The sequence below is a fragment of the Oncorhynchus nerka genome, linkage group LG10 (assembly GCF_034236695.1).
Source record: "Oncorhynchus nerka isolate Pitt River linkage group LG10, Oner_Uvic_2.0, whole genome shotgun sequence".
Taxonomy (NCBI): Eukaryota; Metazoa; Chordata; class Actinopteri; order Salmoniformes; family Salmonidae; genus Oncorhynchus; species Oncorhynchus nerka.
The window spans coordinates 62,672,141-62,691,144 of record NC_088405.1 but is presented as its reverse complement, the minus strand read 5'-3'; the positions used below and the strand labels follow the sequence as shown (position 1 = coordinate 62,691,144).

Here is a 19,004-nt window from a genome sequence, read left to right as displayed (position 1 = left end):
CCTCATTCACTTTGTTGCCTTGTTGCACCAGTATGGGACTTAATAACAGAGGAAGCAGACTGGCTTTGTAAAGGTATTAGGGACAGATACTGTGTTTTGGGGTGTGCAGTACCCAAAGGAATAGTACTAATCCCTGTGACTTTGACAGGAATTGATAGAGATTTGTGTGTGTGTGTGTGGTGTGTGTGTGTGTGTGTGACAGATAGAGAGAAAAATAACTCTTTCACATGGTTTGATTTGCTGCTCAGTGATTTATTTGAGCGTTTACATAGTATTTTCCAGCTCTTCAGAACAGAGGGAGACACAGCTAGACTGGACAGTGATCAGGAAGGACAGAACAACAATGCAGTGCAGTCAGGAGGCTCCCAGTCCTCCAACAGACAGTGTTCTCATCTTCTCAGAGGAGGAGAGGACTCATCTGTCTCTTATTCCATGTGTCCAATCTACAGCACAAGCAAAGGACTATAATGTCCAGATACAGTTGATATATATTTGAATGTATTCACCATTCATTAATCTATTACTTAATCTAATAATGTATTTATTAATTCATCCATTTACATTTCCAATATACAGTTATTATAGCAGAGCAGATGAAGCTGTGTACATCAGTTGAGAAGGATGTGGGTGAAAGAAGTGCATAATACCAGGGCATTAGTGTTAGAAGCAACCTCAATGATAAGGCACAATGTGTATAGTAGTAGGAAGCTGAGTTACTTCCTGTAGTAGTAGGAAGCTGAGTTACTTCCTGTAGTAGTAGGACGCTGAGTTACTTCCTGTAGTAGTAGGGAGCTGAGTTACTTCCTGTAGTAGTAGGGAGCTGAGTTACTTTCTGTAGTAGTAGGGAGCTGAGTTACTTCCTGTAGTAGTAGGGAGCTGAGTTACTTCCTGTAGTAATAAGTGTGCTGACTGAGGTGTTTAGTAAAGCTGGGAGGGATGGGGTCAGGGGTTGGGCTGGAGCATTTACGAAGGGGGAGTATATAGATTATTTAAGTACATTTTCTCCCTACGAAATCATTATTCTTTATCAACTAATACAGGTAATGTTTCATATTCAGGTTTACTCCCCACTGGAAGCGTTACACCTGCCCTCTCCATCCTACCACCCCAACCCCACCCTGAGGATATATTTATCATTTTTAAATGTAACCTTTATTTAACTAGGCAAGTCCGTTAAGAAGAAATGATTATTGACAATGGTGGCCTCCCCTGATACTCTGGCATCCAGTGACTGAACAGTCCATCCTCCTGTACCTGTTCAGTTCTCAGTTCTAATTGAAAGTCCAGTATTTAGGGGGTCTTTGGGGTAAATGGTAGGGTCTGAGTAGCTCTCTCTCTCTGTTTCCTCTATCCTGCCTATGCTTCCTTGACCTTATCCTCATAGGTGCCCTTGCCCTTGTAGGCCCCCACATAGCCACTGGCATCTGGGATCTCCTCTCGCCCAGCCTTGCCCTTCCCTTTGCCAGTCTCGTCAAACCGCTCCTTGTGTGCCCCCGTGAATTTGGTGGTGTCTGTCAGTCTGTCCACCGCCGCTGCCTTGGCCACTTTCTATGAGCAGGAAAAAGAGAGAAGGAAAGAGAGAATGAGAGATGAGCATACAAAGCAAGAACTTACCCACCCCTTACACATATGCAAACACACACACACTCTTGCTCTCTCTGGGACCAGTATTATCAGGCAGTGTGCTGCTGACGGGTAGACACTCACGGTGACGCCCGCGTTGGAGGGCTCCTTCCCTGCTATGAGGCCATAGAGCTGCTGCAGCGTCTCCTCCTGGCCCTTCCCTTTGAAACGTTTCGGGGCCAACTCTGACAGGGCCTGGCTGAATTGCTCAAAGGTGATCACACGAGCTGTCTTCGCCCTAAAATACATAGACACAAAATGTTGTGGTCGTTTTCCCTCTCGTTTTCCCTCTCACTAGAAAGATGACTGTGGATCTTTCAGTGTGGAGATTTGAAACTGGACAGAGTTTCTCACTTGACTTTAGTGAAGACGATGTCCACGTCGGTGGCGGTGACGTTCTTGCCGTCGATAACCCGGCAGTCCTTGCAGAGTTTGGCAAAGTTCTTGCCGTTCATCTCCTTCCCAGTAGCCTTGGTGTCCCCATGAATGGCAAACTTCTTGAAGGCCGTCTCTACCTCTGCTTCTGATACTGAGCCCTCTGCCATTCTGTCCTATACAGAGAGGGAGGGAGAGAGAGGGATGATGCGAGAGAAGGATGAGAGAGGGATGAAAAAGGGATGAGAGAGAGAGAGAGAGAGAGAGGATGAGAGAGCGAGAGGGATAATGAGAGAGAGGTGGATGATGAAAGCAAGAGAGATGGTGAGTGAGAGGGGGGTGAGAGAGAGGGGGGTGATGAGAGAGGGGGATGATGAGAGAGAGAGAGGCGGATGATGAGAGAGAGAGAGAGAGAGGCGGATGATGAGAAAGAGAGAGAGAGAGAGAGGCGGATGATGAGAAAGAGAGGGGTAGAGATGACGAGGGAGAGGGGGGATGATGAGAGAGGGGGTGATGAGAGAGAGAGGGGTGATGAGAGAGAGATAGAAGCAGATGATGAGAGAGAGAGATGATGAGAGGGAGAGGTACAACATTTAGGATGGGATGTACGAGAAAGGCATACAGTTGAGAGGGTTGTTGTTTCTCACACAAAGACCAGGTTCCCTGCCATAATATTGAAATAACATTGGGAGGACGCGGTGTGTCCACGAACAGGAAATGAGGTATTAACTAGTGGGAGAGATTTGGTCGTTAAGGCAAGACATTCAGCACACCATGTCTTCTGGGCATTACTCACAAGCTCACTTGTTTGTAATAAATCCATTAGCTGGATTGATTCCCTGCCCCTCCAAGAAATGGCTGCTGTGGTCGCTGACTTATGGTGAACACACACACACCCATATCCACACACACCCACACCCACCCACACCCATATCCACACACACACACACCCATATCCACACACACACCCATATCCACACACACACACCCATATCCACACACACACACACATCTTGAACTGTTACTGTTGTTTCAGCTACTCTCTGGCAGCTACTTAATTAAATAATGTTCCATGATGTATCATTCCTGGAGAGCAGCCTGTTGTTGGGGAAAATATCTCAATCAATTAAGTTAAACACAAACATTATGCAATATAGCCCCATAACATATAATATACACTGAGTGTACAAAACATTACAAAACATTAAGAACACATTCTTCTGCCCTCAGAACAGCCCTGAATTCATCAGGGCATGGATTCTACAAGGTGTCGAAAGCGTTCCAACGGGATGCTGGCCCATGTTGACTCCAATGCTTCCCACAATTGTGTCAAGTTGGCTGGAAGTCCTTTGGGGGGGTGGACCATTCTTGATTCACACAGGAAACTGTTGAGTGTGAAAAACCCAGCAGCGTTGCAGTTCTTGACACACTCAAACCGGTGCACCTGGCACCTACTACCACACCCCGTTCAAAGGCACTTAACTCTTTAGTCTTGTCCATTCACCCTCTGAATGGCACACACACAATCCATGTCTCAATTGTCTCAAGGCTTAAAAATCCTTCTTTAACCTGTTTCCTCCCCTTCATCTACACTGATTAAAGTCGATTTAACAAGTGACATCAATAAGGGATCATAGCTTTCGCCTGGATCCACCTGGTCAGTTGATGTCATGGAAAGAGCAGGTGTTCCTAATGTTTTGTCCACTCAGTGTATGTATGTCTACACGTATGTTCATTTCAAATGAAGTATGACAACGTAGTCTAGTAAAGATGCCTGAAAGCACAAAATAAAAGTCAACCGAAAAGAGGACGGTGAGCACATTAAATGATGTCAAACAAATGGCTTCTCATTTCTATGATTTTCTGTCATGCATTGTGTTTGAACCTCTTCTGGTCCATAGACTCGGTACAGGATAACTATAAATTTAGACATGTTTACCTTTTAGGTGAAGGGATGCTGAGTGATGATGCTGGGGATGCCCGTGCTATAATGCTGTGTGTCCTCCTCCTAGCCCTGCCACTTACACCACCTTCACAATGATGAGAGAGGTGGAGAGAGAGGGGAGGGAGATGAAGAACAGAGGGTGGGGAGAGAGAGAGAGCACAGACCAGCACAAGCCATGACATCATATGCTGCCTGTCACTCTTGGGCGCATGCGTTTGCTCGTTCACTCCCTCTTTCTCTCAACCTTACCCCTCCCTTTCTCCCCCTCCCAGGCTCCTTCCCCCTCCCCTCCCCTCTCTGTCCTTTATGATTTGGCTCACAACTGGTGCAACCACGCCCTGTCCTCTGTCTGTTCGCTGTCTGCCTGTCCAGAGCAACAAAGAGGGCCTTTGTTTTGACAAACATGAAGAACAGCCAATAAAATGAGGATAGCACTAATCTGTACATGAACAGTAAACATCTAATACTTGTATTTAATTATTTAACCTTTATTCAACTAGGCAAGTCAGTTGAGAACAAATTCTTATTTACATCGACTACCCTGGACGACGCTGGACTAATTAATTGTGCGCCGCCCGATGGGACTCCCAATCACGGCCGGACGTGATGCAGCCTGGATTCAAACCAGGTACTGCAGTGATGCCTCTTGCACTGAGATACAGTGTCTTTGACCCCTGCACCAGTCAGGACCTTATTTAAACTAACATGATACACAAATCCATACGCAGCAATTCTGTTTATTTGTTTCTATTCACTGCCTTTCGCTCTGTCTATGAAGCATATTCGTTTTTTTAACACTGACTCAATCATAACCCTCACCCCATGTTTGACACATCTTTAACACGTGGTCATTGCAATTGAACAGTGAAATGTAGGATGAAACCCCACCCTCTAGTGGCTAATCTGGTACTGGCACCACAAATATCATGTGGATAATGTTCTGTTCCGTTCTAGAGAGTGGGAATAATCTAGAATAATGTTCTGTTTACAAGATACACATACAGTTGAAGTCGGAAATTTACATACACTTACGTTGGAGTCATTAACACTCGTTTTTCAACCACTCCACAAATTTCTTGTTAACAAACTATAGTTTTAGTAAGTCGGTTAGGACATCTACTTTGTAATTTGTCCAAAAATTGTTTACAGACAGATTATTTCACTTATAATTCACTGCATCACAATTCCAGTAGGTCAGAAGTTTACACTAAATTGACTGTGCCTTTAAACAGCTTGAAAAACTACAGAAAATGATGTCATGGCTTTAGAAGCTTCTGATAGGCTAATTGACATCATTTGAGTCAATTGGAGGTGTACCTGTGGATGTATTTCAAGCCTACCTTCAAACTCAGTGCCTCTTTGCTTGACATCATGGGAAAATCAAAAGAAATCAGCCAAGACCCTAGAAAAATAATTGTAGACCTCCACAAGTCTGGTTCATCCTTGGGAGCAATTTCCAAACGCCTGAAAGTACCACGTTCATCTGTACAAACAATAGCCATCATACCGCTCAGGAAGGAGACGCGTTCTGTCTCCTTGAGATGAACGTACTTTGGTGCGAAAAGTGCAAATCAATCCCATAAAGGACCTTGTCAAGATGCTGGAGGAAACAGGTACAAAAGTATCTATATCCACAGTAAAACGAGTCCTATATCAACATAACCTGAAAGGCCACTCAGCATGGAAGAAGCCACTGCTCCAAAACCACCATAAAAAAGCCAGACTACGGTTTGCAACTGCACATGGGGACAAAGTTCGTACTTTTTGGAGAAATATCCTCTGGTCTGATGAAACAAAAATACAACTGTTTGGCCATAATGACCATCATTATGTTTGGAGGAAAAAGTGGAGGCTTGCAAGCCGACGAACACCATCCCAACCGTGAAGCATGGGGGTGGCAGAATCATGTTGTGGGGTGCTTTGCTGCAGGAGGGACTGGTGCACTTCACAAAATAGATGGCATCATGAGGGAGGAAAATTATGTGGATATATTGAAGCAACTTCTCAAGACATCAGTCAGAAAGTTAAAGCTTGGTTGCAAATAGGCCTTCCAAATGAACAATGACCCCAATCATACTTCCAAACTTGTGGCCAAATGGCTTAAGGTCAACAAAGTCAAGGTATTGGAGTGGCCATCACAAAGCCCTGACCTCAATCCTATAGAAAATGTGTGGGCAGAACTTAAAAAGTGTGTGCGAGCAAGGATGCCTACAAACCTGACTCAGTTACACCAGCTCTGTCAGGAGGAATGGGACAAAATTCACCCAACTTATTGTGGGAAGCTTGTGGAAGGCTACCCAAAACATTTGACCAAAGTTACATCATTTGAAGGCAATGCTACCAAATACTAATTGAGTGTATGTAAACTTCTGACCCACTGGGAATGTGATGAAAGAAATAAAAGCTGAAATAAATCATTCTCTCTAATATTGTTCTGACATTTCACATTCTTAAAATAAAGTCGAGATACTAACTGAACTAAGTCAGGGAATTTTTACTAGGATTAAATATCAGGAATTGTGAAAAACTGAGTTTAAATGTATTTGGCTAAGGTGTATGTAAACGTCCGACTTCAACTGTAGATTATTAAACTGTGTGATTGAGGGCATGTTGACCCAGATGGGACAGGCAGAGATTTGACCTTGTCCTTTAGGCTATGTTTACTGTAACTGTGTTGTGTACGTATACACATGATGGTGCTGTGTCCTAGATTTAGGGTTCTCAAACCTCTCCGCAGGGACTCCCAGACGGTCTATGTATTTGAACTATTCCACAGCTAGCACACCTGATTCAAATTGTCAACTAATTAATCATCAAGCCCTTGACTAGGTGAATCAGGTGAGTTAGTTCTGGGCTACAACAACATTGGGAAACATCTGGGGGGTCCCAGAGGAGAGGTTTGAGAACCACTGTCCTAGATTTCTTTTACAGAGAAGAAGCAGGACAGACTGTTTTGACCGTGGACGTTGTCAGCCACCATTAAACTCTCACTGCTGTTGTGTCAACAAAAACATCTGAGTGTCTTTTCATGTATTCTCTGTTTACACTAAAACACAGCCTCACCTTTAAATACCTATGGAGGGGGACTGGGCTCTGGCTTTACTCTCTTTAAACACAGGTCAGTGGAGAATCATTCTGTGATCAGTCAGTTCTTTTCTCCTAACAGGTTATTTCCCTGTCTCAGACAGTCTGACCCAGCAGGACCATGGCTGAGTCTAACTTCCCCCTGCCTCCAGATGGCTTCACATGTCTTCTGTGTGCAGACGTGCTGCGAGACCCCGTCACCATCTCCTGTGGAGACACCTACTGTCTGGAGTGCATCAAGATCTACTGGGACCAGTACGACCACCTGGGGGTGTACAGCTGCCCCCAGTGCCGGGCCACTTTCAGCCCTCGCCCCGTGCTGAGACGCAATGTGCCCAACGTGACCCAGGAGCGCGAGCTGCAGCCCTTCCCCTACCTCCAGAGGGATTCACTGTGTGACTTCTGTGTAGGCCGCCGCAGCAAGGCTGTCAAGTCCTGCCTGATGTGCCTGGCCTACTACTGCGAGACACACGTCAAGCCTCACTACGAGTCGGCCACCTTCAAGAGGCACAAGCTGGTGGATGAGACGGGTCACCTGGACAGGAAGATCTGTCCGCAGCACCAGAAGGGCCTGGAGCTGTTCTGTCGCTCTGACCAGATGTGTATCTGTGTGCTGTGTACAGTCAGGGAGCACCGCAGCCACAACATCATCTCTGCTGAGGAGGAGCGCGCTGAGAAACAGGCAAGACTGCTCTTACACACTGGAACAACCTACCCTCACCGCTCTACCAGTACATGACAACTGCAATGCTATGGCTGAAACTCATTTGAAACTTCTAAAGACAAAAGGGACTTATGGTTTCTCTTCTTCTCCTTTAACAGAAAAACCTGGCAGTGACCCAGTCTGAGGTCCAGCACATCATTCAGGAGCAGATGAAGGAACTGCAGGAGTTGAGACACAATGTTAACGTTCTCAAGGTTAGGTCCATTTCCTAGGTCAATTTATGGTACTTTTTATGAGACTACATCCCTTCATTAATGGTATATTTGTTTGATCATAAACTTTTGTCTTAGAGGCACAAAATCATTACTATGATATAGTATATGAATTAAAACAATATGAGTTTGCAATGTTTTGTTTTTAATTATTTATATATATATATATATATAAAAAAACAACACAATGATATTTGTGTAATATACAGTATCTCCCTCCCCTAACATCAGAGCAATGCCCAGCGGGTGATATCGGACAGTGATAAGATCTTCAGTGAGATGTTGCAGGCAGTGGAGCGATGGCACGCTGAGGTGAGCCAGCTGACTAAGGCCAACATGCAGGTGGCCATGTCACAGGCTGAGGGATACGTGGAGCGGCTGGAGCAGGAGATCCTGGAGCTGCAGCGCAAAGATGTTGAGCTGCGCCAGATCCTGGACACAGAGGATAACATCCACTTCCTACAGGTAGTGGACTAGAGGGAGGGGGGACACTGGGCTGTCGGAACAAGGATCAGTACAATATTCAACTAAATATTATGAATCTAGCATTGGCATTACAATGAAAAGCAAGTCTATTTGATTCCAATATGTTATTCTCCTTGTGTCTCTTTAATAAAAAATGACTCAATGAAACAGTATTTCATATCTTACTTCTGCACTACGTAGAATTTCCCCACGCTGTGTGTTCCTCCTGAGCCCACGGTGCCCAAAGTACTAATCAACCCCCAGTTCTCCTTCGGAGAGATCACGAAGACTGCCACCGACATGAAGGAGCATCTAGATGACATCTGTAAGAAGGAGCTGAGCAAAATCTCCAAGCTAGGTTGGTATATTAATGCGACTTAGACGCCTATAACACAGCCTTTGTACAGCAAGAATATAGCATTACATTGTGATAACCAACTGTAATTTTACATTTACAGTAAGTGATACCCCTGTTTACATACTTTCACCAAGAGGTGGAGACAAACAATTCAAAGGTATATATTTATGAAGTTTACATTGGTTTGTTATCTGTGAAAAATTATCATTTTTTCAATCTCTCTCTGATGATATAATCCATCATTTGTTCCGGCACTAATACAGCACCCTCCAGGGCAGATTTTCAGGAACCCAAAACTAGGGCAGACTTCTTGAGATGTGAGTGGTCTGTTCTTGTCTGTTCTTCATACCAACTCAATCATATCATTTTCTGATAACGCCAATAAATATTACTTTTCCATCAGATTCCTGTCCGCTCACCTTTGACCCCAACACAGCCTACAAAGAACTGGTTCTGTTTGAGGGGAACCACAAAGTGATGCGGAAGAAGACAGTCCAGTTTTACCCGGACCACCCCGAGCGATTCGATGGCTTCTCCCAGGTTCTATGCAGGGAGTCACTGGGTGGGTTCAGGTACTACTGGGAAGCAGAGTGGAGCGGGGAGTTCTCAATCGGAGTGGCCTACAAGAGCATCAGCCGCAAGAGTAAGAACTCTCACAGTCTGCTGGGCTACAACGACAAGTCCTGGAGTCTGCTCTGCTCTGACTCGGGCTACTCCGCATGGCACAACAAGATGGACAAAGACCTGCCAGAGGCCCCGCGGGCCACACGGATTGGAGTGTACTTGGACTACACTGCCAACACGGTGGCCTTCTACTCTGTGTCAGAGGCCATGGAGCTGATCCACAAATTCAAGGCCCAGTTCTCTGAGCCCCTGTATGCAGGCTTTGGAGTGGGTTCTTCCGTGTCCCTCTGCCAACTAAAGGAGAACCTCCAACTTTACTGAGCACAGTGATAACAGACTGAAGGGCATCTTCTCAGTGAAAATACGACTATGTAAACTACACATTGCTAATGTTGCACACATTACGAAACATTTAAATTTAACACATTTCAATCAAATATAAAACCGGTATGATTGAAGAGTTAATTAAGGATATTGCAAATGACAAAAACAGAAACTATAATCAAATCATTCCTTTGACTTTATTACTGTGACATGTAATCTTAGTCAAAGAAAATTCCTAAATTGGAAATATATCAATGGTTCTCTTTACAAACTGTGCAAGTAAATAAATATGAACATCCTCCAGCTACAGTATCTGATACAAATGTGTATACAGTGTATTCGGAAAGTATTCAGACTCCTCCCCTTTTCCCACATCTTGTTACATTATAGCCTTATTCTAAAGTGGATTTTAAAAAATCTCATCATTCTACACACAATACCCCATAATGATAAAGTGAAAACAGGTTGACATTTTTGCAAATTTAATACAAATAAAAAAAGAAAGAAATTGAGCTCAGGTGCATCCTGTTTCCATTGATCATTTTTTAGATGTTTCTACAACTTGATTGGAGTCCACCTGTGTTAAATTCAATTGATTGGACATGGTTTGGAAAGGCACACACCTGTCTATTTAAGGTCCCACAGTTGACAGTGCATGTCAGAGCAAAAACCAAGCCATGAGGTCGAAGGAAATGTCTGTAGAGCTCCGAGACAGGATTGTGTTGTAGGTAAATGTCTGGGCAAGAATACCAAATAATGAAAGCAGCATTGAAGGTCCCCAAGAACACAGTGGCCTCCATCATTTTTAAATGAAAGAAGTTTGGAATCAACAAGACTCTTCCTAGAGCTAGCTGACTGGCTGGCCAAACTGAGCAATCGGGGGGAGAAAGGTCAGGGAGGTGACCAAGAACCTGATGGTCACTGACAGAGCTCCAGAGTTCCTCTGTGGATATGGGAGAACCTTCCAGAAGGACAATCATCTCTGCAGCATTCCAACAATCGGGCCTTTATGGTAGAGTGGCCAGACGGAAGCCACCCCTTCGTAAAAGGCATATAACAGCCCGCTTGGAGTTTGCCAAAAGGTACCTAAAGTATTCTCAGACCATGAGAAACAAGATTATCTTGTCTGATGACACCAAGATTGAAGTCTTTGGCCTGAATGCCAAGTGTCACGTATGGAGGAAACCTGGCACCATCCCGAAGGTGAAGCGTGGTGGCAGCATCATCATGCTGCGGGGATGCTTTTCAGAGGCAGGGACTGGGAGACTAGTCAAGCTCGAGGGAAAGATGAGCGGAGCAAAGTACAGAGAGATCCTTGATGAAAACTTGCTCCAGAGCGCTCTGGACCTTAGACTGGGGCGAGTGTTCACCTTCCAACAGGACAACGACCCTAAGCACACAGCCAAGACAACGCAGGAGTGGCTTCAGGAACAAGTCTCTGAAAGAGCTTGAGAGGATCTGCAGAGAAGAATGGGAGAAACTCCCCAAATAAAGGTGTGCCAAGCTTATAGCGTCATTCCAAAGAAGACTCAAGGCTGCAATCGCTGCCAAAGGTGCTTCAACAAAGTAAAGGGTCTGAATACTTACAGTAACCAGTCAAAAGTTTGAACACACCTACTAATACAAGGGTTTTTCTTTATTTGTACTATTTTATACATTGTACAATAACAGTGAAGACATCAAAACTATGAAATAACACATGGAATCATGTAGTAACCAAAAGAGTTTTAAACAAATCAAAATATACTTTATATTTGAGATTCTTCAAAGTAGCCACCCTTTGCCTTGATGACAGCTTTGCACACTCTTGACATTCTCTCAACCAGCTTCATGAGGTAGTCACCTGGAATGCATTTCAGTTAACAGGTGTGCCTTGTTTAAAGTTAATCTGTCTAGGACTGGGGTTCCTCGCAAACAGCCAATGAAATTGCACGGCGCCAAATATAAATCAACAGAAATCCCATAAATAAAATTTCTCAAACATACAAGTATTATGCACCATTTTTTGTTGTTGTTGAATTTTACCCCCTTTTCTCCCCAATTTCGTGATATCCAATTGTTAGTAGTTACTATCTTGTCTCATTGCTACAACTCCCATATGGGCTCTGGAGAGACGAAGGTCGAAAAGCCATGCGTCCTCCGAAACACAACCCAACCAGGCCGCACTGCTTCTTAACACAGCGCGCATCCAACCCGGAAGCCAGCCGCACTAATGTGTCGGAGGAAACACTGTGCACCTGGCAACCTGGTTAGCGTGCACTGCGCCCGCCACAGGAGTCGCTAGTGCCCGATGAGACAAGGATATACCTTCCGGCCAAACCCTCCCTAACCCGGACGACGCTAGGCTAATTGCGCGTTCAGGTCCAGTCGGACAAAAAGTTTAAAAAAAGTTATATTACAGGTTGAAAAAAACTTGTCAAACTAAGTATAGAATCAATCTTTAGGATGTTTTTATCATAAATGTTCAATAATGTTCCAACCGGAGAATTCCATTGTCTGTAGAAAAGCAATAGAACGAGAGCTACCTCTCATGCAAAATGCGTGTGACTGAGAATGAGGCTGCTGGCAGACCCCTTAGTCAAACAGCTCTCATCTGGCCCCCCTTCACAGGAGAAGCCTGAAACAACGTTCTAAAAACTGTTGACATCTAGTGAAAGCCTTAGGAAGTGCAAAATAGCCCATATCCCACTGTGTATTCGATAGGGACTGAGATCAAAAACTACAAACCTCAGATTTCCCACTTCCTGTTTAGATTTTTTCTCAGGTTTTTGCCTGCCATATGAGTTATGTTATACTCACAGACATCATTCAAACAGTTTTAGAAACTTCAGTGTTTTCTATCCAATACTACTAATAATATGCATATATTAGCATCTGGGACTGAGTAGGAGGCAGTTTACTCTGGGCACGCTATTCATCCAAAAGAGAGCAGAGTTCCCTCTGCTGCAGAGGATAAGTTCATTAGAGTTACCAACCTCAGAAATTGCAGCCCAAATAAATGCTTCAGAGTTCAAGTAACAGACATCTCAACATCAACTTTTCAGAGGAAACTGCATGAAAATCAGGCCTTCGTGGTCGAATTGCTGCAAAGAAACTACTACTAAAGGACACCAATAATAAGAAGAGACTTGCTTGGGCCGAGAAACACGAAAATGGACATTAGGCGGGTGGAAATCTGTCCTTTGGTCTGACGAGTCCAAATGTTGGATTTTTTTTACCCCAACCGCTGTCTTTGTGAGACGCAGAGTAGGTGAACCAATGATCTCCACATGTGTGGTTCCCACTGTGAAGCATGGAGGTGGTGTGATGGTGCTTTGTTGGTGACACTGATTTATTTAGAATTCAAGGCCCACTTAACCAGCATGGCTACCAAAGCATTCCGCAGCGTTATGCCATCCCATCTAGTTTGCTCTTAGTTGGACTATCATTTGTTTTCAATAGGACAATGACCCAACACACCTCCAGGCTGTGTAAGGGCTATTTGACCAAGGAGGAGAGTGAAGGAGTGCTGCATCAGATGATCTGGCCTCCACAATCACCCAACCTCAAACTAATTGAGATGGTTTGGGATGAGTTGGACTGCAGAATAAAGGAAAAGCAGCCAACAAGTGCTCAGCATATGTGGGAACTTCTTCAAGACAGTTGGAAAAGCATTCCAGGTGAAGCAGGTTGAAAGAATACAAAGTGTGTGCAAAGCTGTCATCAAGGCAAAGGGTGGCTACTTTGAAAAATCTAAAATATATTTTGATTTACTTAACACTTTTGGTTACTACATGATTCCATGTGTTATTTCATAGATTTCATTTATGTCTTCTATTATTCTACGATGTAGAAAATAGTCAAAGAAAGAAAAACCCTTGAATGAAGGTGTCCAAGCTTTTGACTGGTACTGTACATACATCATGCATAAAACATATTGATTCTAAAAATAAATACAGTACACTGTCACACAATGTTTTCTGATCTCTGTTCTGAAAATAAGTACTACCATGATCACAAACAAATAATTAAAGATTAACTATCACAATATCAAAATGCATGAAATACCTTTATCTTGGATCAAGGGCATCTACAAAAAAAGAATAAATAAAGAACAAGTCATTTGAGCTTGTTTACATGGAAACATGGGAGCGATGTTCCACCAACCAGTTCACCTGTGAAACCCAAAGCAGTGTCCTCTGTTTATGGAACACGCCAACAGAAAACACTGGTAGTTTTCTCACAAATACATCTGCCTATGTAGGACATTTACAGAGAAAGCCACCTGACCAGTCCTACTTCAAGTCCTTGTTGTGTGTCAATTCTCACGAGGCCTCCTCCCAGCCAGGTGAAGTGCTGATAGTTAGAGTATCAGCGTGAGTGAGAGAGGTGACGTGCCCCTGGCCCTGGCTTGCTGTGGGAAACCTGGTGCCTCTTCATGGTGTCTTTGAGTTTGAAGGTCTGTCCACAGTCAGTACATTGAAAGGGTCTCTCCCCGGAGTGGATGCGTGTGTGTTTGTTGAGGGTGCGGCGGTGGCAGAAGGCCTTCCCACACACCCCACAGACGAAGGGCCTCGCTCCCGTGTGAATGTTCCTGTGCTCTTCCAGGTTCCTCTGCTGGGCGAAGCAGCAGCCACAGTCTGGGCACTGATGGGAGGGCGAGGGTGATGACTGGCGAGTGTGGAAGGAGGGTGAAGGAACACCCGAGAGGGTCCCCCAGGTCAACTGTCCATCTTCAGAGATTAGCCTTGTGTACCTGGCAGTAAGCTCAGTCTCGTCACTAGAAGCATTACTCCGCAGTCCGGCTATCACTGGGCTGTCCTGGACATGTGGATGATAGGCGTCAGGAGCTAGGGGTGGGGGTGACTGTGGGGAGGGGATCTGACTGGACACTGTGGGTGTTGGATGCGTGTACATGGTGGAGGAGAGAGGGTTGTTTCTGGGAAGGAAGATGTAAGGTGTGTCCACAGACATGCTTTCATGTTCTGTTGTTCTCACAGACATTTGGATGGGCTCTGGAGGAGCACTCTCCTGATGCCAGTCAGGATCTTCCACTTCCTGCTTACACACAAAGATGGACCCTTCCTCTGGGACCCTCTTATGCTCGTCCTGCTCCTCCTGATAGCTGGTCATCCCCACGTCAGGAATCTCCAGGCTGAAATGGACAGACTCCAATTTAACTGTCTCCAGCTGGTTGAGAAATGACTTGGTCAAAGCATCTGGCTGATCACTGGTGCTCTGCATCTTGACACTCCTTTAAATTAAAAAAATGAAATACAATCAAGGGCACTTACATTTCAAGAGATAAAGGTTAATCATAGTGAATCGTTGTTGTGATCTGAATGTGACTAAACAATTAAAAACTTAAAACACTGAGGATGATAGAATAACTGAAGATACGATAAGCTCAATAGCAGCCACACATTGACCTACCCTTGTTCATGTGCCTCTGTTGAGCTCTGTGCTGTGTCTGTCTGTGTAGGGGCAGGCGAGGAGACGGTGAAGACCCCAGACCCAAGCCGCTGCTCAGCCATGCTGATTGCTTCCTCCATATCCCTGGGCTGCTGCTTCTGCACCCAGGCACCAGCCTCCTTTGGCAATAGGGACAGAAACTTCTCCATAGCAACACACTGCTCTACTTGTGCAGCAGTCCTTAGGTCAGGCCTAAGCCAGTGCTTAGCAGCCGAGTCAAGCCTCTGCCCCAGCTCTCTGGCTCCCTTCTGGGTGTCGTACCTCAAGGACAGGAAGTCCTGCCTGCTCTTGTCCTCCACAGTCCACATCTGTCCCTGTACCCTGATCTGAGAGGCATTAGTCAACCCCTGGGGTCTGATCGGTTGACTCTTCTTCTGTGTCTCCTCTTGCAGCAGCCCAGTCAGCCTAGCAACCCAGTCCTCTGGGTCTTTATCTCTCCCTGTTGTCATCCCAGGCCTTCTCTGTTCCTCTTCATCCTGCGGTGAAGACCGGTCAAGGGTTTTGGTTAAACCATCCTTGACCAGCTGGCTGAGGACCTTGGCCTGGATCTCCCCCTGTCTGGTCAGCGCTTTCAGCTGTTGTTTATGCACATCCAGCAGGGACACCAGGAACTCAACTACATTCATATTGATTGCAGGTGCCTATGGTGAGAGCAGTCAAATAAATGGACTACTGGATCATAAAGGCATATATTACCCCAAAATCATTGCTAGCTAATTATTAGAGTCACATTTCCAGTAGCTTCACTGCAACATAACTAGTTAGCAAGGTGGACAACGTTAAGTGGGAGATTTAAACGTTTTTTTTTTTTTTAAACGACAGCAAAATGATATTATCTGAAAAGGTATTACACAGAATAGAACATAACTCAAAGTAATAGAATTTACCTGTGATTGTTAATTACTCGGCGTGGACGTTTCAGTAGCTTGCTAGCTACAAATAATATTTTGACAACAATGAACGAGAGGAATGTTTACAATGTTACACCACACAGGCGTCGTCACAATCAAATGGTACCCCCGGAAACAATATAAAACTGTTTACGTAACGGTATCTAGCTAACTGTAGACTAACTTGCACGAAATACAATACGAGTAAAATACCAAACAAAGCCTTAGCCTCACGGTCAGTAACGTTATTTTTCTACCTGTGGTTTTGGTCAGCTTGATAGTCGGTGAAAGTTGTCTATAGCCTGTCTGGTCTGTCTGGTCAGCTAGGCCAGTTAGATGACGTTATCCCTCATCCAGAGATACATTTAAATGAGTTAGCTAGCCAGATGTACAGCCTTTTAAACTTTCACAACCTCTTAGATCACGTGTTAGAAACATAGCTAATCAAGGCTTAGGTGGCTATCAACATTGTATTTTCACAGAATGTATTATAAAGTTACATCCAAGTTGTCGTCATTGCCCAGTGGCACAATCATTACCAAATGTTTATAATCATAGAGACTCCAAGAGTGGAACCATGGAAGTGGTGCGGTTATTTACAGACCTACTAGCAGTGCACAGACAGCAGCTACAAGCCCTGACTGTACAGGGAGAGATCCAGACTCTATGGTACAGTTACTGGAGAAGGAGGTGCTCAGGAGAATGGAGCCCAATGTGAAGCTGGAGGAAGTGGAGGATCAAGCCTGAGCCCAGTCAGGGCAGAACAGAGACTACAGCAGCAGGGCTTCAGCTCTATAAGGTACGACCCAGAGAGACCGCCCAGGGAGCTGGGGAAAGGGCTGGAGAGTGCTGCCCATTACTGGCTCCGAGGAGGACAGCTGTGGATGTGGTGAGGTGTGTGGCCCTGCAGAGTTCTGTATCCCTTCTCCCCAAAGACGTTGGAGACTGAGTGCTGAAACAGTGCCCCCAGGAGATGGAGGAAACTATCTGCATGGCTAAGGAGTACCTGAACAACACACCTGGGGAGTAGAGCAGTGAGATGGACAACCACTCTGATGGAGAGGGGTACTCTGTAGACCAACAGAGAGAAGAAACAGCAGGGTATGGACAGATCATGTTTTGAGTATTTCTTACACTCATATGTTGCCTACAAATATTGTGGGTTTATTGGAATGCATTTGTTGATATGTCTATTTCAATTTTTAAGACATGCAGAACCTAAAGTTAACTGTGAGAAGATTAAAGTCACAGGGCTGTGCCCAGGGTTGTTTCTGAAGAGGATAGATGTGTCGAGTCTGCCTGTACTTTAGTTTCAATATAGATGCCAGACATCTGGATGACATTTACAGTGAGGATAGGAGACTTGATGGGGAAGATGATTTTGCTGAACATGAGGACTGGGTTAAGGAGGAGATAAAATACAATAGCCAGTCTGAAGTAAAGGTTGAGATCGGGTCAGCCTCTGAGATGGGACAGTCTATTGACATGGCTAGAAATACTGAGAAGGTTGAGAGGGGTCAGCTAAGAAACATAGCAAATCAGATGCCTGTCTCTGGGAGGGCCAAGAGATGTGTATCTGCCCATCATCTCCTCGTCTAGCCCTAACACTGCTGAGACCCTCTCCTACCTGAAACGTAAAAACAAAAGATCCCTCCCATAGACCAAGCCACTGCTGTCCTGACTGTGGTAAGATCTACAAACAGGTTGACTTTGTCAGTAAACACAGTTGCAGTGCCTTCCCTAAATTCCACTGACTGTGACCAAACCTTTACTTCTCAGACATGCCTGACCCACCACCCCAGAATCAATAATACGGTTGTGGGCTGCCCTGAGTGTGGAAAGCAGTTCAGGGACAAGTATAATCAGAAATCTTACGAGGACCCACACAGGTGAGACCACTTATACATGTATAGACTGCGGGGACGTCTGTTTTCAGCTGAAAGGGCTGCAGGAGAAACAGCAACATCTACACAGAAAAAGGCCATTCCGCTGCAGTGTGTGTGGGAGGGCTTCCATCACAGCCACAACCTCACAAAACACAAGCTTCTTCACTCCCAGGCAAAGCCCTTCCTCTGTACCCGCTGTGGAAAGAGCTTTAACCTCAATGACAAGATGCTGAGGCATCTGAGGACGGTGCACGAGGAAAGCATGTTCCCTTGGATGTGGTACAGCGGAAGGGCATCTTCCCCTAACCCTGCCTTGTGTCACGTTCTGACCTTTATTTCCTTTGTTTTGTATTTATTTAGTACGGTCAGGGGGCGTGAGTTGGGTGGGCAGTCTATGTTTGTTTTTCTATGATTTGGGGATTTGTATGTTTCAGCCTAGTATGGTTCTCAATCAGAGGCAGGTGTCATTAGTTGTCTCTCATTGAGAATCATACTTAGGTAGCCTGGGTTGCACTGTTTGTTTGTGGGTGATTGTCTATGTTGATTGCTTGTGTCATCACAGTTCTCATTTAGCTTCACGGTCATTATTTGTTTATTGTTTTTGTATTCAGTGTTCAGTACTTTCTTTAATTAAATATCAAGAAGAACACAAACCACGCCGCGTTTTGGTCCGCCTTCCCTTCAACAGAAGAATCCCGTGACACCTTGTTAATAATGCTTACATCTCAGATCCTTTCAACTGCTTTAGTCCCAAACCAGCTAACTCAATTACTCCATATGTTCAACAATAAACATTTAACATCAGCCTACTTTAGTGGACATAATTTATTATCCACATTAATCTAGCAACATTTAAGTTACTACACCAGTTTCCCCATGATGAACATTTAAAGAAGCACAAAGACTATTTTGGATCTACAGACTGAGTCCCTGGCAAGTGTGACCAATGAGTGCAGGTACTATGATTGTAACGGGCGGCAGGTAGCCTAGTGGTTAGAGCTTTGGGCCAGTAACCCAAAGGTTGCTGGATCAAATCCCTGAGC

At 44.8% G+C, this 19,004-nt stretch overlaps 3 protein-coding genes and 1 pseudogene across 3 annotated transcripts; 2 read left to right on the top strand and 2 right to left on the bottom strand.

The window, feature by feature from the left end:
* Window positions 1–231: 231 nt before the first annotated feature.
* On the bottom strand, window positions 232–4,071 carry LOC115136457 (tubulin polymerization-promoting protein family member 3-like). The gene is made up of 4 exons (XM_029672038.2): window positions 3,938–4,071; window positions 1,978–2,174; window positions 1,708–1,861; window positions 232–1,548 (listed from the first exon to the last, which is right to left on the bottom strand). The coding sequence occupies exons 2-4, from the start codon at window positions 2,166–2,168 to the stop codon at window positions 1,357–1,359; spliced, it is 537 nt and encodes a 178-aa protein (XP_029527898.1). The 5' UTR covers window positions 2,169–2,174; window positions 3,938–4,071; the 3' UTR covers window positions 232–1,356.
* A 2,980-nt stretch (window positions 4,072–7,051) lies between these two features.
* LOC115136456 (tripartite motif-containing protein 16-like) lies at window positions 7,052–10,246 on the top strand. The gene is made up of 7 exons (XM_029672037.2): window positions 7,052–7,709; window positions 7,850–7,945; window positions 8,195–8,428; window positions 8,630–8,786; window positions 8,887–8,943; window positions 9,050–9,103; window positions 9,190–10,246. The coding sequence occupies exons 1-7, from the start codon at window positions 7,149–7,151 to the stop codon at window positions 9,729–9,731; spliced, it is 1,701 nt and encodes a 566-aa protein (XP_029527897.1). The 5' UTR covers window positions 7,052–7,148; the 3' UTR covers window positions 9,732–10,246.
* On the bottom strand, window positions 9,913–16,179 carry LOC115135787 (zinc finger and SCAN domain-containing protein 26-like). The gene is made up of 3 exons (XM_029670868.2): window positions 16,073–16,179; window positions 15,147–15,826; window positions 9,913–14,967 (listed from the first exon to the last, which is right to left on the bottom strand). The coding sequence occupies exons 2-3, from the start codon at window positions 15,809–15,811 to the stop codon at window positions 14,085–14,087; spliced, it is 1,548 nt and encodes a 515-aa protein (XP_029526728.2). The 5' UTR covers window positions 15,812–15,826; window positions 16,073–16,179; the 3' UTR covers window positions 9,913–14,084.
* A 3-nt stretch (window positions 16,180–16,182) lies between these two features.
* Window positions 16,183–18,765, top strand: LOC135573773 (zinc finger and SCAN domain-containing protein 21-like; annotated as a pseudogene).
* Window positions 18,766–19,004: the final 239 nt, after the last annotated feature.

Coding starts and splice junctions, on each gene's coding strand:
- LOC115136457 (XM_029672038.2), bottom strand. CDS start 2,168: ATGGCAGAGGGCTCAGTATCAGAAGCAGAGGTAGAGACGGCCTTCAAG. Junction 1,862..1,977: donor ATCGTCTTCACTAAAGTCAA/GTGAGAAACTCT, acceptor TATGTATTTTAG/GGCGAAGACAGCTCGTGTGA. Junction 1,549..1,707: donor CCTCCAACGCGGGCGTCACC/GTGAGTGTCTAC, acceptor TCCTGCTCATAG/AAAGTGGCCAAGGCAGCGGC.
- LOC115136456 (XM_029672037.2), top strand. CDS start 7,149: ATGGCTGAGTCTAACTTCCCCCTGCCTCCAGATGGCTTCACATGTCTT. Junction 8,429..8,629: donor ATAACATCCACTTCCTACAG/GTAGTGGACTAG, acceptor TGCACTACGTAG/AATTTCCCCACGCTGTGTGT. Junction 8,944..9,049: donor TGGAGACAAACAATTCAAAG/GTATATATTTAT, acceptor GCACTAATACAG/CACCCTCCAGGGCAGATTTT.
- LOC115135787 (XM_029670868.2), bottom strand. CDS start 15,811: ATGAATGTAGTTGAGTTCCTGGTGTCCCTGCTGGATGTGCATAAACAA. Junction 14,968..15,146: donor ACAGAGGCACATGAACAAGG/GTAGGTCAATGT, acceptor TTTAATTTAAAG/GAGTGTCAAGATGCAGAGCA.